At 42.7% G+C, this 16,335-nt stretch overlaps 1 protein-coding gene across 2 annotated transcripts in view; it reads right to left on the bottom strand.

The window, feature by feature from the left end:
• Positions 1-8,356: 8,356 nt before the first annotated feature.
• LOC147901487 (cytochrome c oxidase-like protein) overlaps positions 8,357-16,335 on the bottom strand; it is a 33,232-nt gene continuing 25,253 nt past the window's right edge. The window contains exons 2-4 of one of the 2 annotated variants that reach the window (XM_087375157.1): positions 9,142-9,251; positions 8,914-8,971; positions 8,357-8,796 (exon numbers count right to left, since the gene is read on the bottom strand). In XM_087375157.1, coding sequence (XP_087231283.1) covers positions 8,774-8,796; positions 8,914-8,971; positions 9,142-9,251 — 191 coding nt within the window. In that variant the 3' untranslated portion in view covers positions 8,357-8,773. Of the gene's footprint in view, positions 8,809-8,913; positions 8,972-9,141; positions 9,252-16,335 lie in introns of both variants that reach the window. The other variant, XM_087375158.1, reaches the window with a different exon arrangement.

The raw sequence follows: 16,335 nt of genomic DNA, 5'->3' as shown, positions 1-16,335 counted from the left end.
TGATATTGTCACTAATTCTTAGAAGAGAATACAAAGATATGTTATTTTCCTGGACATAGGTTGGAGGATTTTTAACTAATGAAGTAGGATCCTCCATCACCACTCCAAGTGACCTTTTCCTAAACCAGGTAATCATGTGTCTCTTAGAATTATAAAATTTGATTGGCGTGTAATAGACAATAATGCTTGTGCACATGACCATATTGGTTACAAATGAAACTAGCATGGCTTCCCTTGTGAGTCATTATCCAGAATTTTACTTCTTTTTTACTAATAGGAAGTCTTTGTTGATGCATGTTTTTTAAAACATTTTGTGAGTTATGTATGTGATCGATGTTGGTAAAGAATTATAGGATGGAACTAGCAACAAAGGAGATAGAGTTGGGACTTTAGCAATATATTTATTTGCTTTGTGAATTTGATTCATTGAGTGATCAATGACGCTTCCTTGAGGGTCCCTAATCTTGTGTTCACTGAGACACTTCTGAATGCAATCTTGGAGAAAGAAAGAATAGCTTGAGGTCCTCTGCCATAATTGGATCGACCATCAACAAAAGATGCATCATCTTGATGCCAAATTGGAATTTCTTTTAAGTCCTATAGCTAGATCAGTACATCTTTGATCGTGAGACTGTGTTCCAAAAAGCCAGCGTGAGAGCATTGTGCAGGTGTGAGCATGAGTGTTTCATGTTCTCATCCAGCTGATGGTACCAAGCTACAACTAAATCGTGGAAGGATGGCTTAATTTCTTCTACCTTCTAAGCAAATCTGACCAATGGTGATACTCGACCAGGTTATAAGAAGGGATCTAGCTAAATATACACATCTTCATCAATAGCGCCTTAGAAAGGTTTTGGTCTGACCCGTGAATCATGTCTCAGACTAAAGACTTGCCTAAACATCAAATGGGCCGTGAGATTTGCGATGTGGATGTTGGATTGCACCAAATCAGAGCCTTACTTATTGTCGTGACTAGCACTAGTAAAATGATTGGAACTTCTTGAGTCACTTGTCGTGAAGGAGAAGTTTGTTCAATGCCCTCAAACTCTATGGTATCTGGCATATCCACCAGAAAATACATAGTGACTACAAAGAATGTTCAAAGATCAGACAAGCCTGCTCATATATCGTTTCCATTTCATTTATAAGTACATCTTCAATGACTAAGTTACATCAAGATCCACCCTTTGCTAATGGGGATGAACACTTCGTGGGGGCTAACGTGGCTATTGAACAGATAGTGACTCGTCATGACACCGACAAGTAAGCTATGCAAGTTAAGTCAAAGAAATGGGTATTCTTTACTATAAAAAAGATTCCTAAAGGACAAATTAATGTAATGGCATCTAGAGTCCTAAGGTCTAAGGTTGTAAGTGTGTGAACACATGGTGTGCCTGGATAGGTGTCAGTAGGTGTGATTGAGTGAATCTAGGTGTGTGGTGTGTGATTGAGAGAATCATGGAATTGATTGAGAGATTTGTGGATCTAGATGCTCTACTAAGGAAAATATGATGTCACTAGTACTGGATGTAACTAGAGCCTATATATTGGGCCTATCTCTCTTGAATAAACACTCTCTTTTGCTTCACTTGCTAAATATTTCTTGCTACTCCAACATGTGGTATCAAAGCATTGGTTCACTCTCCTTGAGACCTCCTTGAGTGCCATATCATCTTCTTCACCATGAAGGTTTTTGAAGCTTTTCTTCTCCTTCTTCCCATGAAATTTCTAAGTGCTTGTTCTCCTTCATCTCTAAACCATTGCACCTACCCTTTCAGCTGTAAGTTCCCCTATTGGGGTGCACTTTCAGCTGGGAGGAATTGAAAAAATAAAGCGTCTATAGCCCGTGCTACTCCTTGCTCCATTCTGTGCCATTTCTTCAAATTGAGCCTACTGGAGTCACCATTGCTCAAATGCTATGAGCTGCTGTTGTACGACCTTATTAGGAAGCTGTTGATGAATTTTGAAGGCCAATGGTCCACTATCTAAAGCGTATTGATAGAAAAACTAGTCAAGATTAAAGCTCTTAGCTATGGCGACCTGACGCTTTTCTTTGCCCAAGCTTGGTTGTAGGTCTTCTCCATCAATAGACCTTTTATTGCTTGTTGGATCTAAGGGTATTCCCATGCATAGTCATTGTCTATCTCCCAATTGTAAACCAACAAACCAAAGTCAGAGTGACATCATGTTGGGATGAGGATACCCAATTTCCAAATGAGTCTACTACTGATGCAACTAGAGTGAGTACTAGGTTGTGGATCATGTGTGTTGCCACTAGAGGTGGGCAAGCCATGAAGTTTCCCATGGACTACTGCTAGGGTTGAGGTCATCAATTTGCAGGGGGGAATGAAGGACAAATTGATGTAATGGGATCTAGAGTCCTAAGTCTAAGGTTGTGAGTGTGTGAACACATGGTGTGCCTAGATAGGTGTCAGTAGGTGTGATTGAGTGAATCTAGGTGTGTGTTTTGTAATTGAGAGAATCATGGAACTGATTGAGAGATTTGTGGATCTAGATGCTCTACTGAGCTCACATATGATGTCACTACTGGATATAACTAGAGCCTATATATTGGGCCTATCTCTCTTGAATAAACACTCTCTTTTGCTTCACTTGCTGAATCTTTCTTGCTACTCCAACAATACCTTCATATGAAATCAATGTAATCATATTAAACGCCACAATAATATCATGGTACAATGCTTCAAATTTCAGTGATGTATGTACAATTAACTAATGATGGCTCATCTATAGTCCAATGTGGTAGATCCATGAAATGATGCGGGAAACATCACGCATCTAAAATAGTATTGTGATCTACAACCAAAAATAAAAGTGACCTACAACCAATTACAAGAGGGTAGATTTCACATTGCATCTTTGACACACTTTTCAATGAATGTTTGGCAAGCAAGTTTTGGATAGGTAAATGATGGAAGTCCTATGCCCTTAAAAAGTTATGGATAGGTAAATTATGAAAGTCATATGCCCTCAAAGAATGCACCATATGCTGAAGATTATTCTCAAAACATTATAACCCTTGCAAATTGCATGTGAAGGCATGAATTCCATTTGATCTCTTTTCCACCAAAAGATATTCCAATAGGGTCTATAGGATAGCTACAAGATATTCTAATAGAGTCTTTTAGTTATTCCAATAGGGTCTATAGGATAGCTACATTATGCATAATGATGTATTAGGTCCTTGTGAAGACTTCCTACAATCCATTATTTTACATTCATAATGCCTATTCAGATCTACTTGAGTCTATCTTACGATGGATAAATCAAAAGAACTTTTCCCTAGGAAAATGAGGCATCTAGAAGGAAAACCATGGAAATGGAAAGGTTCACAAAAATTAGAAAAAATTTCTAGTAGCACATGCACAACAACCAAGGCATTGAAGATCAAAATATATTGTTAAGTATGATATGATGGTAGGAATCCAACAGTACAATTGATATATATTTATATAATTCTCGCTCTCTCTCTCTCTCTCTCTCTCTCTCTCTATGTGCGTGCGTGTGCGTGTGCGTGGAGGAGTAGGAGTTCTCTTTCAATCACATCTAAGACTGCTCATCTTTGTGATACAAAAGGAGAAGCACGTAAGAAATATGTGGGTACACATTCAATTATCGAACACGCAACTGATCTTCATTGCAGTATGTCATTTCCCATGGGACACATCATCCTATGTACATGAGGTCACCACAGAGGGTTGCAACCCATACAAGATGATCTATGAGGACATCATGGAAGTTCTCTAGGAAAGGAGAGGTCCTCCTCTTAGGTGAGTTCAACGTATATGCACTGAGAACAAATAAGTGGGACTATTAAATGGTGAGGCAGACCCCCTCAAATGGACCCAGCAGATCTCGGGATTGCAAGACACTCAAATGATGCTCCGCATGTGACAAGATAAGTTATACATCTACTAGAGATGGAAGCAATACATGGCCTGATCATATATAACAGTCTTCAGATATGGCCACTATCTAGAGGGCTTACTTGCTTCTGACATGGAGGAGGCACTAGCACTTTGGACTACCTATTGGGTTCTTCGGCTTTTGTGACACGAGTACACGACTTTATAGTCCCCCGATCCTAGCACAAATGCTCAATCGTGTTGTATGCCACGGATTTCCCCATGCTTGGAATACAACAGCATTGTACTAATTGACAAAGCAAACGATCCCATGGATACTAGAAACTCACACACTCTCATGGATACTGGGAACTACCACACTGTCATGATTGGTCATACACTGGCCAAGATTTATGGGTCTGTACTAGAGAGAGAGAAGACCTCCTACACAGAGACATGCAAGTACAGGCATTGGGATAGGCTAGGTTTAGGAGACACCATTCCATACTTGATCATATCTTCACCCCATGAGGGACAGTCGGTGAGGAGGTGAGATCGAGATCCATGGAAGTCTGCGCTTGCTTTGTAGACTTTCGGAAGGCCTTTGACACAGTCCCACGATCTTGCATGATTAGGCAACTTCAGGAGATGCAAATCCCAAGAGTCATGATTTGGGTGTGATGAGCTTGTATGAGTCAGCCAGAGGAAGAGTGCATGACCTGCCAGACTAGGTTGAGAGCACGACAGGAGTGAAGTAGGGATGTCCGCTCTCACCAACATTATTTGGGCTCTATATTGATGAGATCACAACTTTCATTAACCACCTAGGAGGTGAGGGATCACGGCTAGTTGATTTGATGATACAAATATTGTTGTATGCATATGACATAGTCCTTCTATCCTCTTCAACAATAGACTTACAGTGACAATTACAGGCCCTAGAGGTGTTTCATAAAGAGAGAGATCTGTCAACCTTGGCAAACCCAACGTTATGACTTTCAACACCTCACAGGTAGTAAATCTTCACTTACATAGGAGAGCAAGTGGAGATTGTATATATTTTTCATGTAGTTATCTAGGGGCAATCTTCGCAAGGCCAATCTTCACAATGACCCATGCATGCAACAAGGGCACGACTTACATGAGGACAGGGAGCTCTAGCTCGACTAGAGCGACATTGCCTTCAAGCATACTTCTAGGACCTCCTGACGAAGGGCTTGCTATTTGACACGCTGGTGAGACCGAAAACCATATATGTAGCACCCTTATGGGAGAGTGACCGATCAACGATTGAGTGGAAGTGTTTCGAGAGGCTGCAAGTGATTATGGGATCCAGGATGATTTGGAGTAAGCCCTCAGTCCCCCATCCGATCATGCAAGAAGGCAGAGTCCGTCATGATGCCACTCCAGGTTGATGCCATCTTCCAAATGGTCACTTATTTTCACAGGGTCTAGGCCTTATATGTAGAGGGAGAATATTGAGGTTGGCGGCGTTTTGAGAGGTTGCAGGTGATTATGGGGTCCAGGATGCTTCAAAGTAAGTCCTTAGTCCCCCACTCGATCGTGCAGGCAGAGTTCGCCATGACACCAGACCAAGTTGATGCCATCTTCCAAACGGTCAATGATCTTCATAGGACGGGCTTTTCCTAGAGAGAGACTACTAATTAGTTGGCATTGGATTCATCTATACAAATAGTTGAGAATGGGGTCTGTATAGCCTGGAACGCACACATATCCAAATCGTTTGACATCTAGGGTATTTAGAAGGACCATCTTCCCCCCCTTCAATACAGCTTGGATGCCCCTCAACCCTTGGTCCCACGAGATGAGATCAACATTATTATATGGTTGAGATCAACAGTATTATACAGTTGGACATACTCCATCTCCATAATCACGGACTTGGGGAGGGGACTAGGAGTTCCCTACCAAGATCCAATTCTACTGCGACCATTTCTTGAGAGTATCAAAGAATGAAGTGATTATCAGACCCTAGTATCTGGAGGATAAATGAGTCTCACACGCCCCGAGGATTACCATCAGATAGATACGAGTCTCGTCCCATTTAGAGGAGCATTTCTTGTGTGCCTGCCTAATTTATTATTAGATCTGAGGATAGTATCATTGTCTCAGGAGGGATATGGTTTTGGGCCTCTCCCAGCTGATTCACTTCCAAGATCATTGTGTTGGCCTCTATCATAGATACTACTCACCAAAGGGCCTTAGTGAGCCCTTTGCCTCAGCCCATAGAGGCTTGTATGAGTTACTTTGATATTGTACTTTGTCTCATAGGCCCGCAAGGCCTCCCAAAGACAGTAACACATCTCTCTCTCTCTCTCTCTCTCTCTCTCTCTCTCTCCCCCCTTTGTGTGTTCATCTCTCCACCTTGGTGCAGATAGACAACTTGAGTGATGGTGGCACTTGCTAGCTACCTCTCGAAGACTGAAGAGGAAGAGAGAGGAGCACCCAAATGAGGTGTGCGATGGGGGTGGTGAACCATAGGACAAAGGGAAAGAGAGAGAGCGGGTTGCTAAAATGGCCAACACCTCACAAAGTCTGCATGGACAAGTCAACTAACGCCAGCCAAGGTATGGACCTACTATAGCAATTGTACGAACAAAACAGAGGAGTTTCACATGGCTATACGGGATTGGCACGAGCCAAAACAGAGGCTGGACCAACACGAAGTAATTGCACAACAAGAGGACCTGGTTTGGAGCCCTACACAAGGGATGGGGGTAGCCCAAAGCAAGGAGAAAAGGTGTGGCCTAGTTGGGCTGGTCCAAGCTAGCATGTGTTGGAAAAGGAGCCAAGCCCTCGTCGGCTAAAACAAATCCCCTGGGTCGACCAATAGACCTGGGGGGTCAGTGGTTTTAGTCAAGGCTAGAACCCTATATAAGGGGACACTTAATCCTCCTTTTAACATCACTTGGAGCAACAAACTAAGAGCCAGAAGGAGCAGTCACAGGACCATCGTTGGGCCTGACACAAGAGGTTAAGAACACCTACAGAGGGCTGCCGACTTAGCTCAAGGTGCTACCCACCTAGGCTAAGTTTTCGGACAACAAGGTGGAAGAGACCATTTGGACAGATAGTCTACATACACTCAGTGGAGCACACGAGCTCAGAGACCTAGAGGTGCCATGCATATAAAAGGAGAACCTTTTGGTATTTATCTTGTGGAATTTATGGACGGAAGAAAATATATGAGTTGCTTCTATATTGTCTTTGAGAGCAGGCTATTGCTAGTCTGCACACATGAATGGTTGTGAAGTACACATGTTGATGAAGCTTGATTCCATAGTGAAACACTTTTGTGTGTAATTCATGGACTATCTATCAGTCTTCCACTGCTACGGGATATACCCTTTTGTGGGATTTCACTTCTAACAAGAGGGGCCCAAACATGCTGACCTTACTGAGCACAAGCTAGATCCTATCATCGACTTTCTTTCTCAACAATGTAAGCCCTCACCAAAGCCAATATTGTCCAAGATCATATTCTCTATCCTCAACCAATTTGCAAATTTGGTCTCCTAGCCAACATATAGAGGTTCCACACAATGAAAGATAGTTGATCGACTTGCCCACCGATCGGGGATCACATCTTTGGCGCTCATCCTGATTGATAGCTATGCTAGGCTATGTATACCTTCCATAGAGATCTTGATGTATTTCTCATTTTGTAGTTCTCATCTCAAACAATAGCCTTGGAGGTTGATGCCCACTTTAGTGGATAAACCACTTAACTTTTATTGCATTTGATTTTTTTCACCCTAAGGCCTTTCTGAGACTTATAACCAATCCCCATCTTGAGATTCAACTACGCAGTATAGTTGCGAAAGAATAAGAAAATAAAATGTAAAATGAGTGAACATGCTTTTCAAGAGATCAATGTAAGATTAGAGTTGTAAATTTAAAATCATGAGTCACGCTCAACCTAAATTTATATCATAGCTCCCCTCAAGCGACAGTGGGCTCCTCGGTTAACATGTCCCCCATCTATTTGAAACATAGAAACTCCATGTAACATCTACCATTCTAGTCTACATGTGTTTCATTGTGTGCTCTTAGGCACCCTTCATATTCCATAACGCTCTTACACACAACAGGAAAAAAAACTACTATTACTTCTATTCATAATAATAGTAAAGAACCAAAAAATTGTTCCATTAGAAGTTGCCTCATCATATAAACTCCGTGTAACATCTTCCATTCAATTTTAAATGTGTCTCATTGTATTCAAGTATATATCTATAGCTTTTAGACACCCTTCATATTCCTAATGCACATACAATCCCCCCCCCCCAAAAAAAAAAGGCAACTACTAGTGCTGCTGCTGCTAAAATAACAATAATACTAAAGATCCCAAAAAATATGTAGGTACTCTAAGACCTTTCTGAGGATTTGGTAATTGGTTCATAAAAATTTGCCTTGTCAATAATCACTATAGGCAATTCCAGTTGTCCCTTTCCATGTAACAACTCTCAAGGCCATAAAAGACTCACAGCTATGATTATGAAGAGATGGATCAGTACGTGGTTGCTTGTATGTAGAGCTACAACTAGCCGTGATTACACCATCCAAAATCAAGGTATAGAGATGTTGAACCCACTATGATCGAAACAAAAAAAATGCCTTAATAACATATATATAGCCTCAAACATATGCGTATATTTAATTCGGGTAGCATGTTAATTTTATTGGTATGGCAAAACCAAAATGCATGGACTACTATTGTAGTTTTCCAAATTTGAGGCCACCACTTTCAGGTCCATACAGCTGTAGCTTGCAGAATCTAGAATCCAGGATAAATTGACTACACTGTGATCCAGTTATAGACTGTGGGCCCTCTGACGTAAAGCATTGCAACAAAAGAAACTGGCCTCACCGCTCTACTTCATTACTCAATGGTCATGCTTCTCGAAGAGTCCATCTGGACCTGCACAGGAAAGTAAAGTGCACCATAAAACCTTCAAGATTTTGCAGACATGACAGGCACACACAAGAATTCAGACATGGAAATGGGCTTTAAACTTGGGAGTAGGGAGCAGTTGCTGACCCCATGGAAACTCCTTGTTACGGATGTGTAAATAGGAATACTCCTGCATAGAAGTCAGGCATTGCAATTACAATTTATAAGGCATATCATCAAATAGGGACGAAATGTCACATTTGCAGAAGTAACATCTTCAAATTTACAACTAAAATGTGAATCTCAAAGCTAGAGAGGAGCTTCAAATTTTTCAGGTTTGGTCACAAAGATTATTTATACCGGTCTTTCATGCTGCTCATGATGCTCTTCTCCCGCAAATGTATATACCAGAAGGGCAGAGCACACAATATACCCAGCTGCAGTGATCTTTCGCCATTTGAATGTCTCCTCTGTAAAAAAAACCCACCAAAAAACTTTCAGCAGACCACATTCTACGTGCACAAAGACCTTGCTTTTTAAAAACCAGCAATAACATTTGAGGACCCCACTTTTCCTTTACCATCTCAAAACCAAAGAAAAATCTCAGAAGAAGGTGGCTCACAAGTAAAGGTGAATGGAAATGAACGTTGTTGCTTTCAATTTTGTTCTGTACGCACTGAATTAAAGACTGGGTATACAAAGGCTTGAAAGAATTTATAGACATTTAAGACACTTGGAAATAGATTCAAGTACTGAATAAAATCAAAGAAGCAAAAACAGAGCCAAACAGTGAGGTCAGCTGCTTTAAATTTTGAGAAACTAATGCCAGCTTATATCGAAAGAAATCCGAATAATAACAATTTGAGTTACTAGTGTATTAAAAGAGTACCGAAGGCCACGAGTTCATGTAAAGAGAAACGTTAGAGGCTCACCATCTTCTCATCAGCATTGGTTAGGCAGTCCATCAACAGATACTCGTCAAGAAAATGGCACTCCTTGGGGCACATGTCAGTAAGCCTTGGTCAAGCAATCACTCAAAAAATTCTTGTCCATCAGTATTTTAGATCTAATTAGCAACCAGAACTTGGAAAGGATTAAAACGGGAGACTCTACTGTATGTGCAACTGACGAGTCATAAGGTCAAAGGGTATAACGCACATACTTGGACCTTAGCATTCGAAGAACTAGAAGCAGCATGTGCTGAAATCATGTCGCCAAAGCAAGCCTGAGTGCAACCACCAAATACAGACATCTCCAGCTCCAGCCAGTCAGCATCAAGCATCCATTGCAAATTTCTGCGCCGACACATAAATCAACGCAGACAAGGTGACCAGATGCAATGCCCTTGGAATGGGATCTTACTGCCCGCACACCATTCTTGGTTGGCACTCACAGAAAGAGGGCAGCAAGGGGTCTCCCCAGTTCCTGTCAAAACCTCACCCCCCACCCCCCTCCCCTAGGGGAAGGAACACTTACATAGCTGCCAAGTTCCCCAGTTCCCTAAACAGCTTTCTCTCCAACTGACACCCTGCCCTATTTCATCTGACAGTAAAAGAGGTAGTGGAGTGCCATTCCAAAGCAAGCACCTCCTGCTTGGTTGCTTGCAGATCATCAAGGCAGGGCTAACCTCCTGCTTGGTTGCTACTGTTTCCAGCTATCATCTCCGCTTTGATGCAATATTGAAAAGGAAGGCAGCAATGAGTTACAAGGTTCACTAGGACATTCTACAAGGCATTGCATCAAGGGCCCCTTTCCAGTTTTAGCCGTTTGTAGTTCAATAGTGTGAAGCTATCCGACCTCCCCCCGTCGATTTCTAAAGAGGGATTTTCAGCCGTCATGTCACCTTCTCTCCACTGAACATGAAGGCAACGGAAAAGCTACAAGGCCCACTACCACCCCCACCATCCCCTCGCCTATCGCCAACTGGTGGAGCAAGCTGGCACATCAACTTTCCCCCTTAAGCGTGTCGTTATAAAGGGTAGTGGCTCATGTTTCAACCCCGGCACCCAACACAAGGTTGGGATTGAGCTGGCTTAACACACCTCCCTCCGCCAAGCGCCCTTCCCTCTAGATAATAAAAACATGTCAGCTGTAGCTAGAACCAGTAGCTTGCACCAAATACTGAATGTCACTATTTCTCAGGCTGTCGAGGCAGTTTTCTTCGCTGATACCTCCGATTTTTCACACTTACATTGCTCGACTACATCATGACCATAGGTGCATATAGATAGCAGATTTTGTACTTGTTTCCTCATTTTGGTTTTCATCTTTAGTTTTGCACCTTGTACGGCAGATATGTCTAAGTTGGAGACTCAAATTCGCTTACTCATCAGTGAAATTGTGCCTTTGTGGCAGCAACATGGCATCTCAAAGGTGAGGATAGAGCCGTGGATGGACCCTACACCCATCCTTTGAATGACAAGTTAGAGGTGTCTCCCCATGAGGAAGTGGCTATCATAAAGGAGCATGGCTAGTGCTCCTCGAATCCTTTGCCAACCTCACTCTCTTGAAGACATCCAGGCCCAAAATCAATTATATTTTAGAGCATGGCCAAATCTTGGGCACCAATCTGGCCAACATATTGTTCATGCATGAAGCTCCACAGTACAAAATGGGCCAGCAGCCCATATCCAAGAATGGGAAGCATTCACAGCATGACAAATGCTAAATAGAGTACCACAGGAAAAACCCAAGAAAAAGACTGGCAAATAATCTTCAAATGAGCACCGGACTCTTAAGACAACACAGGCAACAAAAAAAGAACTGTTTCTATTGTGACAAGCCTTGACACTTTGTGAGGGCTTGCAAGCAGAAGAAGGCAAATTAGAAAAAGAAGAAGAATGCAGACCAGCCCAAAGAGGAAGAGTCTGAGTCAAAGAAAGCAGATTGGCAATTAAAGAGGCCTTGTTAATGGTTGTTCATTGCAACACTAAGGTGAGGTATAAAGGACATGGTGTGACAACACCCAACATTAAGGCGTGGCCTAAGGAGCCTACAGATCCAGAGTCTTTGGTGAAGATGGAGGACGGCTTGAATTGCTCAATAAGAGTGCTGAGGGTGTAGCCGTCATCACCAGGGATGATGAGTATGAGGCAGGACACTCCCGATTGGAGTATGAGAGATATGGCAACACCGGCTGGAGCATGAATTGAAAGTTTAGATTAAGGTGTGCAGAGGTGGATGTCTTCCACCAACTGGACAAGTAACGTCATGAGAAAGAACCGAGCGGTAGCTTTGGGCATCCTTGTGTTTCTCCAACTGTTTTCAGATAATAGAGAATGGAAGGTGAAGACCTCCCAGACAGACTGAAGGGTAGACTTAATTGCAAAGGCATTCGATGCCTATAGCATGATGGTTCTGGTGTTGATGATGAACTCTCCAAGGAGGCTGAGTTGCTGACAGAGGTAGCTGACCTCGAAGACCTTAATGAGGAGAATTATTAAAAGCTCCTTTGTGACACATCCCAGCACTCCTGAAACCCCTGATCTGCAAAACAACCACACACCACGTGAGATCTGAGCAGGCTGCTCACCACCCAACCATGACATCTACGGGATGTGATCCCGAATCAGGAGATGTCCCCTCCGAGCCACGAGCTGAGCTACTGGCACGAACTCCCAATCATATCCAAACCAGCCTGGTGTCCCATACCACCAGGTGGCGCTGTGAAGCCCTGGATCTGCCACTGGGCCTTGGGCTACGCTAAGATGCAGGCGCGCGTCCGCGACTCAATCCAGGATCAGACTTGGCACCTGGGAACGAAACTTGCTCCCAACTGCACACTGAGAACTGAACCCCCTGGGCCCCTTTTATAGACTCGGGCCCCGAGCGCCAAAAATAGCGCGAAGACCTATAAATAGTTCGTACCCTTGCCACTCAACCCGAGAATCAAGCCTGCCTAGCTCTAAGCCTCCCGAGGCTAACCTGAGCTAGTTCTGTGTACCTAGTACACGTCAGGCACATGACATACTCCCCCTCCTCTAAGAACTCACTCCTGAGTTCGCTAAAAAACCCGGAAATGTTCTTTGGAGGTTTTGTAATGTCTCCCTGTTGCATCCTCCTCAACACGATCCTTCCACTTGATCTTGTATTCCGTGATAGATCGATTACGAATCTGTCTGTCACGAAATTCAAGAATACACTCAGGTTCGTGGGGAATAAAAGTCAAATCTGTAAGTTCTATTATCTCGTGAGGAGAAACAAGTTGATCATCCGCACCCAAAACTTCTTTCAGTCTACTGACATGAAAGACTGGATGTACCTTAACATCAGGAGGCAATTCTAGTCGATATGCAACTGGTCCAATTCTTGTAATGACCTTGAAAGGACCACAGTATCTTGGGGATAATTTCGGAACCAAACCAGTACTTAGGCTCTTGGATTCCTTCGGAATTCGCAAATATACCATCGTTCCTTCAGAGAACTCTCTAGGTGAACGATGTCTATTAGCATAAAATCTGTCCCGATCTTGAGCACTTCTAATAGACTCCTTGGCAAACTGCAACATTTCCTGCATGTCTTGCAAGAAGTTCTTAGTAGCATCATTTTGAATTCCTTTTAACCCAACCATAACTGGTGACTTAGGTTGAAACCCGTACATGAGCATAAAAGGACTGTAACCAGTACTAGAATTATTTGCACTGTTGTAAGCAAATTCAATCATAGGTAGATAATCTTCCCATGAAGACTGTCTCTTAGATACATATGCCCGAAGCATGTCTTCAACCAACTGGTTGACCTTCTCTGTACTGCCATCAGAATGTGCATGATCCGAGGAACTCATACTTAGAGTAGAGTAGTTTCTAACTTCTCAAATACAAGTGTCCAAAAGTTACTTGTAAACTTTGAGTCCCTGTCACTAACTATGTCAGATGGCAAACCATACAGCTTAAACAAGTGGTCCACAAACTCGTGAGCCAGCTGAACAGCTGAAATAGTTGTTCTAGTAGGTAGGAATCTAGCCATTTTTGTCAAACGCTCGACTATGACCCAAATGGAGTCATGACCCTTGCGCGTTCGAGGCAAACCAGTAATAAAATCCATGGAAATACTTTCCCATTTATTACCTGGAATCTGTAATGGTTGTAATAAGCCCGCGCTTCTAAGGCGTTCTGCCTTAGTAACCTGACAAACCCGGCAACCTACTACATAGTTCTCAATAAATGCACGCATCTTAGGCCAATAAAAGGTATGCTTCACAAGAGACAGAGTCCTATGTATACCCGGATATCCAGCACTAGGAGCATCATGACACTCCCAGAGAATCTTGGATTTAAGGTCCAGAACATCAGGCACACAAATCTTTTCATTCCGGAACAGCAAGCCGTTCCTAATCATCCACTGACCTCCCGCCGCCTGTACCGTAGGTGGCACAATCCCTGAGTCCTGGTCAACCATGGAGCTCCCATCCTGGACTCTCTACCAATAAGAACTGAAATGACTATCAGTTGCGTATAGCCCTCTCAAGGATTGAAATAGGTCTGAGGATATTTCCGTAAATGACAGAGCATTTACAAACTTAACTCGACTTAAGGCATCCGCCACACTATTCAACGAACCCTTACGATAACGTATTTCGAAATCAAAATCCTGCATTAATTCTGCCCATCTAGCTTTCCTTCCCCTCAATTCTGATCCATCACACACATACTTAATTGACTGATGATCAGTCAATACAAGGAACTTTGAACCATACAAGTAGTGTCTCCAAACCTTAAGAGCATACACTACAGCATAAAGTTCCTTCTCGAGTGTGGGCCAACGATATTGAGTGTCGTCTAGCTTCTTACTCTCGAAAGCTACGGGTCTGCCCTCTTGGAATAGAGCTGCCCCAATCGCATAATCACTCGCATCGGCCTCTAAAACATAAGGCCGAGTAGGATCGGGTAATGCAAGAACGGGTGCTTCCTTGATAGAAAACTTCAAGGTTTCAAAAGCGTTGTTCATTGCATTATTCCAAGGGATCGGCTGAGTAGACCTGCGCCCACGACCTTTCAATATGTTTGTCAGGGGTGCCGTGATATGTGAATAATCACGCACAGACTTCCGAAGAAATACCGTAAATCCTAGGAAAGAACGAAGTTGTTTCACAATCTGAGGGATAGGCCATTCTAAAACCTTCTAGATACGATCCAGATCAATGCTAATACCTTCAGAAGAAATCTTGTGTCCTAAGTAAATGATCTCCTTCATAAAGAAGTCACATTTACTCATCTTGGCATAGAGCTTATGCTGTCTTAGAACAACTAAGACAACTCGGAGGTGTCCTATGTGATCCTCAAGCGTTCGACTATATACCAAGATGTCATCTAAGAACACTACAACAAATTTGCCCAGAAAATCCCTGAACAAATCGTTCATCATCTGCTGAAAAGTAGCAGTAGCATTGGTCAAACCAAAAGGTAATACGAGAAACTCATAATGACCATACCTAGTTCAGGATGCGGTCCTATCTATGTGTTTAGCATAGATACGGATTTGATGATAACCCGTACGCAAATCAATCTTAGTGAAATACTTCGCTCCGGCCAAACGGTCTATCAAATCATCGGAACGAGGGAGAGGGTATCGATTCTTAATTGTCACTTTATTTAATCGTTTATAATCTATACACATTCCCCAGGAAGAATCTTTCTTCTTTCTTAGAAGGACACGTGCACCCCAAGGTGATTTACTTGGGCGGATATAGCCCATATTCAGGTAATCCTGAAGCTGTAAAGCTAACTCATCCTCCTCTACCTGGCTCATCCTATAAGGTGGTACACTGATAGGTTGAGCCCCTGGGACTAAGTCTATGCGATGATCTACTGCCCGTTCTGGAGGTAAACCTTCCGGCAATCGAGCGGGGAATACATCCTTAAAATTATCTAACAACATTCTCAATTCACGGTGTTTAAACACACTTAAATCATTCTTGTTAATGACTGAAACAACAAATGAAGAAAGCGGAATCAAAACACACTGATAGACATCATAATGAGAATTGTTCAATATATTCCGAAGCTGCATCGCAGATACAATAGGTCCCTGAGAAGAGGAAATTTTATCACACAGAATACAAAATTGGGTGTCCTTATCTACAAAAGAAAGCGTATGCTCCGTCCATCCAATCTGAATATTGTGGGTTTTAAACCACTCTATTCCGATCAACAAGTCTACATGCTCCAGATGCATAACATAACACGTGAGAACCCCTATGTAGGCTTGAATCCGGATAGGAAGCGCTTCAACCTTGCGATCCCAAAACTGCTTCCCAGCTGGAAGCTGCACCTCATAGGTGTGGTCGCTAGGTACTGTGGACAGCCCCATCTTCTGCACAAATTTGTAATTAACAAAATTGTGAGAGCTGCCCGGATCAAAGAGAATGTGAACCTGTTGGTCCATAACTGCTCCATAAACTCGGAAAAGATCATGGGAACCAAACAACGAAGTATTGAAAGTACAATTACAAGAGAGTGGGCAAGTAATGACATTTACAGAAATACCTGTCATCGAGACTTGGTTCACTCCCTTGGCTGCGGTACGTGGACCCGCCTGGAGCTTCGATCCAAGCAC

This window comes from Dipteris shenzhenensis, chromosome 5 (genome assembly GCF_047967505.1).
Source record: "Dipteris shenzhenensis isolate YYH24624 ecotype China chromosome 5, Dip_SZ_1.0, whole genome shotgun sequence".
Lineage (NCBI taxonomy): Eukaryota > Viridiplantae > Streptophyta > Polypodiopsida > Gleicheniales > Dipteridaceae > Dipteris > Dipteris shenzhenensis.
Note: the sequence above shows the minus strand (reverse complement) of the source record. Positions and strands in the feature narration are given on the sequence as shown.